The 6,000-nt window shown below is 40.3% G+C and overlaps 1 protein-coding gene across 1 annotated transcript; it reads left to right on the top strand.

Moving 5' to 3' along the window:
- LOC109834684 lies at window positions 774-2,031 on the top strand. Its single transcript, XM_020402714.1, has 5 exons — window positions 774-1,142; window positions 1,237-1,273; window positions 1,382-1,465; window positions 1,538-1,607; window positions 1,737-2,031. Exons 1-5 carry the CDS (start codon window positions 807-809, stop codon window positions 2,029-2,031), a joined length of 822 nt encoding a protein of 273 aa, XP_020258303.1. The 5' UTR covers window positions 774-806.

The following is a 6,000-nucleotide window of genomic DNA, read 5'->3' as shown; positions in this document are numbered from 1 at the left end:
CTCCATTGCCCCGAGCTTCTACTGCGAACTGAAGCTCTCCAGCAACCTCATTCAAACGGTCCAAGGGAAGCAGACTCGACCCGAGCATCGAGCGAAGCGTCCTATAGCCACCTAAAGTCCCCACACAAAACAAAGAGGGCCTTCCCTCTGCTTCTGTTGTAAACATTTGATTTGTTAGTTTGTAATAAGCTTTCTTATAAATACAAACGAAACTCCTTTCTTCGGAAGAATCAAATTTTCACCCTACAGAAGATGGCGACCACAGTGGGAGCAGCTGTTTCATCGAGTGAAATGGTGGTGGCTCAGTTTGATGAGGTTACTATCGGGACGACAGTAGAGTCCCTCGAAATCGAGTTCGACCAGGCCAAGTACGAAGAATACTTGTCCTCCTCCTCCTCTGGTGGCGATGCGTCCCGCAAACGCCACAGAGCTGTGCGCCGAGGCCGACCTCAGACGGTCAAAGCCTCCGCACCCGAGGGTTCCAACCGAGTCTCATCGGAGGAGCCCACTCCCTCGCGATCGATCAAGGCCAAGCCAGAGATCGAGCGCAAGAGGCAAGGGTCTGCCAGATGGATCGCCAAGCGGTCCACACAGACACCTACCTCGGAGGAAGCGCCGGTTCACTCCTGCTATTTGATGAGGATACTGCTGATAATCTCCTCATTCGCATTATCAACATGGCTGCACAAATAGGAGGTCTAGTCACGAGTATCTCGCATCTCATATCACAAGAGGAGATAAATCTACCCATTTCCTAACTCAGACATGGCATTACGGACCTTGGCCTTCAATATTTGAAATTTAAGATGGATAGCAATCCACGTGATTTTCGTCGAGTATACTGTATGTATCCAGATTGCTTCATGAAATTGTGTATGGTCTTGCGAGAACGTGGGCATTTACAAGATACACGGTATATCAGCGTTGAGGAGATGGTTGCTATTTTCCTACTCACCGTTACTCAAAATCAACGATATTGCATCACCACTGAAAGGTTTGATCGATCCCGATTTGCCGTCAGTGTTTGTTTCAATAAGGCACTACAGGCCCTTGTGTCATTAGCCCCTTGTATGATGGCTCCTCCTCCTACTGATCCACCAGAAAAGGTCACATCTGAATCTCGTTTTTGGCCTTACTTCAAGGTATTGAAATTTAAATACACTATATAAGTCTTCATTCATTGTTATTATTATAATTTTAAAGTCACATTTCATATATGTTAATGGGAATATATAGGACTGTATTGGTGCTATTGACGGGACCCACATTCCATGTATGGTATATGGCGAGGACCAAACTCCATACCGTAATAGACATGGCTATCTTTCTCAAAATATCCTTGCAGCATGCATATTTGATCTTAGGTTTATTTATGTCTTAGTGGGATGGGAGGGATCTGCCAATAACTCACGGGTCCTGAAGGATGCAATGAGTAGAAGTGCATGTAGTCTTCCACTTCCAAATGGTAAATATTTTTTTTATCACTTTGTTAGATTTTATATTTATTGATTATAATTCTAAAGAAATGTTAATGCAGGTAAATTTTATCTAGTTGATTGTGGTTACCCAAATAGGCTACAATTCTTAGCTCCCTATCGGGGTACGAGGTATCACCTTAAAGAGTTTGGCCCAGCTAACAACCGTCAGCGACCACGCAATGCTCATGAGTTATTCAACCATCGACATTCATCACTTAGAAATTGTATTGAACGTATTTTTGGCATTTTTAAGTCTAGGTTTACAATTTTTAAGTCTCAACCTCCAGGTTTTCCATATGAGACTCAAAAAAGTATGATCTGGGCATGTATCGGCCTGCATAATTTTCTGAAGATGGAGAACTCCAACGATGACTTTGAAGTTTCTGATCTTCCTCCAGAGGCACCACGCAATGTTGCTCCGATTGATGGTGATTCTGATGAGGACGATGACCTACAAACTCAACAAGCACAACGGACAGCTGCACCACGTTGGAGAGAACAAATGGCAAACACAATGTGGGAGGATGGGACAAACGTAGCCCAAGGAGTCTAAAGCAAAGTTATATGCCGGTAGATTATATTTGTAATAATTAAGATTTAAGTTACCGACTGAGACTTTATTTGTAATAATTGAGACTTTATCATCATCATCATTGTAATTAGATGTATGAATGATTAAATAATTATTGCAATTAAAAAATTTGTTAATCTAGCATAATAGTTAAAATAAACATCAAAATATTTTAAGATTGATTAATATTAATATTATTATATTATTTTTAATATTTTATATTAAAATAATATTAAAAATTAATATTATTTTATATTATAACTATTATTTATTTAATCATTTGATGTTATATCAAGTTAAACTTGAATTTAATTGAGCTATAAATATAATATTATAAAAAGATGTCATACTAAAATTGTCCCACTCAAATTGTCTCATTACCCCCATTTTACCCCACTTTATCCCACTCAATTATCCCATTGGATAAAATTACCCCATTGGAACAATTTACCCTAAATTACATCAAATTACACCAACGAATAACCCCCCCTTACTGTTAACAGAGGAACATCTACGCTAACAAAGCCAATAATCAAGTCAGTAGAAAAAATAATTACTTGAAATTACCATAATTATGCTACTAATTAAGTACCACAAAAAAACCAAAATTTACCAGGCTTAAAGAAAGGGGGATCGACTTGCAGGCAAAGCGATTGCCGGTCGTCTTGTCGGCGACGAGGTAGGTGACGCCGAACTGGCCGCGGCCGAGCTCGCGGAGGAAGTCGTAGTGGGGGCGGTTGAGGACGCGGCCGTGGGTGGCGGGGGGGCGAGAGGGCAATTAGGGTTTGGGGTTAGGGTTAGGGTTTTGGGGTTGGGATTCTGTGGCCATGGGGAACTCAGAGTTGGCCAAAGGGTGAGGTTGAGTAGGGAGAGGGAGAGGAGGGGGAAGCGGTGGAGGGAGGAGTAGGAGCTTGGAGTTGAAGATTTGGGGGGATGAGGCGGGGTGTTCCTGAAACTTTAGACTTTAGGGATGAAAATTCCGATTTTGGGGGGAAAGGAGGGCGACAGGGGTTTTGACGGTTTTTTTTTTAAGGAAAAATTACTTCAAGGCCCCAAAACTAAATTGTTGATGTGTCCCAGCCCCTTGAACTTTTTCTAATGTGCTTTTTCCCCAAAAATGAAAAATCCATGTGAATCAGCCCCATTTACAATTTTTAAGACAAAAAATTCCCAGACTACCCTCTTATTCTTCTCCAGATCTTCTCTAGATCTACTCCTCTTCCTACAAACTCATCTCCTCTTCCACCCTCTCTCTAACCTCACTCGAAATCTCCAACATCGCCGCTACCTCCGTCACCCCTGTCTCTACCTCGCCAGGGGATTCTGTAAGAACGACAACAGGTATAGGTTCCTCCATGACCTCAACGAGGACAAACTCGACGCCGCCATGGCCTCGCCGCCTCCACCGCCGCCAGGTTTCCGTACCCCCTCGGGCAGCTTCCCGATGTCCCCGTTGTCGCCCATGAACCAGAGGTAGGTGAACGGCGGCTGGCCGAGTTCTTTTCTTAGGCTTTCGACGGTGGGTTCCGTGGATTTTGATGACTCGTTTTGATTTCAGGGCGGCTGCGACGACGTGAAATGTCGGATAGGCGACATGAAGACGGAGGTGACGTGCTACGTTATCGATGCTGAACCCTCCTACAACATACTCCTGGGGCGCCCGTGGATTCATGGCAACCGGATCGTTCCGTCCACGTTACACCAGTGCTTAAAGTACATAGACGACTACGAGCGGGTAAGAACGGTAGTGGCCGACAAACACCCCTTTAAGGGCGTCGAGAACAACTTCGCGGATTCTCTGCTGTACCAGGACCCCGACCAGCCACCAGTGGAAGAACTGGAGAGTGGCAATGATTTTTGAACTTTTTGATGGTTTGACAATTGTTGTTTGGAGTTAAAACTGATTTGGGTTCGTGTTATTTTTTATAGTATTTATGGACCAGTTCAAGATGTGAGGATCCCCTAATCTCAACATGTTGGGGCTTAGATGTATATCAAAATCAAGAAAGAAGTAATAATTAAACTCAGGGTGTGGTATATATAAATGTTGTACAAATTTGTGATGGTGATTTCTTGTGTCTGCTGTTGTTTATCGCGAGCTGTATTCGTCGTGCCAGCACGGAAGAGGTATCGAAAAGACATCATCTTCGGTCGAATCGATCGCCCCCTACGCACGCTATGGGACGAATCTGAGGACGAAGACCCAGCGCCCCAGTTCTCACAATACAGTCAAGTGGCGAAACGCATAATGAGCGACATGGGGTACGACCTCACTCGCTTGGAGGGCCTGAATTACGGCCGAGGACACAAGACGGTCATCAAACCCGCCTACGTCCCCAAAGGGAAGCCCTCAAATTACTTCAACAGAACTAGGAGAGGCTTAGGCTACTCCTCCTCATCCGAGTTTTGTTTTTACGTCGACGAGGATTCCGATTACGCATGTTCAGGGGATCAGTCGTCAACAACCTCGGCCTGGGACTCCGACGTTAGCGTAAGGGATTGTTATAGTTAACATGTTAACTCTTGTGGATAATATGTTAACTCTTGTGGCTAATTTGTTAACTCTTATACCTAACATGTTAACTCTTATTGATAACATGTTAACTCTTGTGGCAAACATATTAACTATTGTGGATAACATGTTAACTCGTGTGACAAACATGAATATATTTAACAGACAGTTTATGAATAATAGTTAACAGATAATTCATTATAGTTAACAGTTTATAAATAACAGTTAACAAATAATAATTAATAGTTAACAAATTATAAATAACCGTTAACAAATAATAATTAATAGTTCATATAGTTAATATTTTAACCACAATATTTAGCATGTTAACTCCTGTGTTTAATATGTTAACACTTGTGGATAACATGTTAACGGATAATGGATCAATTTACCAATTAAAGTTAACTGTTATTTCAGTTAACTTTAATTGGTAAATTGATAATTATATTCAGTAAACTTTTAACTATAATCCATTATCCGTTAATTGTTATTTGTAATCTATTATCCGTTAACTGTTATTTCGGGTCATATACACGTTAATATAGTTCTCATTTAACATGTTAACTATAATACCTAGCATGTTAACCTTAATTGGTAAATTGATAAATATAACTGTTAACTATAATCAATTATATGTTAACTGTTATTTATAATTTGTTAACTATTAATTATTATTTGTTAACTGTTATTTATAAACTGTTAACTATAATGAATTATCTGTTAACTATTATTCATAAACTGCCTGTTAACTATAATTCATGTTTGTCACAAGAGTTAACATGTTATCCACAATAGTTAACATGTTTGCCACAAGAGTTAACATATAGCCACAAGAGTTAACATGTTATCCATAAGAGTTAACATGTTATCCACAAGAGTTAACATGTTAAACACAAGAGTTAACATGCTAACCACAATAGTTAACTGCACAGAGAACAACATCAAACTCCTTCTCAGTTCAACTGGAGCTTACATGACAACAAATAACAGCAGACACAAGAAATCACCATCACAAATTTGTACAACATTATATATACCACACCTTGAGTTTATTACTTATTTCTTGATTTTGATATACATCCAAGCCCCAACATGTTGAGATTAGGGGATCCTCACATCTTGAACTGGCCCATAAATACTATAGAAAATAACAAGAACCCAAATCAGTTTTAACCCCAAACAACAATTGTCAAACCATCAAAAAGTTCAAAAAGAAAATTTCTCGTAACCAAAAATAATTGGAGACATCCTCTTCTCTGAAAGTGTTATCATCAGGAAAAGTGTTATCAAACCAACAATGACCACAATGCATTCTCAAAATCCCACCATATAATTTGCAATATCAATAACAATCAAACTGTACAGAGAACAACATCAAACTCCTTCCCAGTTCAACTGAACCTTACATGACAACAAACAACATCAAACTCACTCTGATC

The sequence above is a fragment of the Asparagus officinalis genome, chromosome 3 (genome assembly GCF_001876935.1).
Source record: "Asparagus officinalis chromosome 3, Aspof.V1, whole genome shotgun sequence".
In the NCBI taxonomy this organism is placed as follows: domain Eukaryota; kingdom Viridiplantae; phylum Streptophyta; class Magnoliopsida; order Asparagales; family Asparagaceae; genus Asparagus; species Asparagus officinalis.
This window is presented reverse-complemented; position numbering and strand designations above follow the sequence as displayed.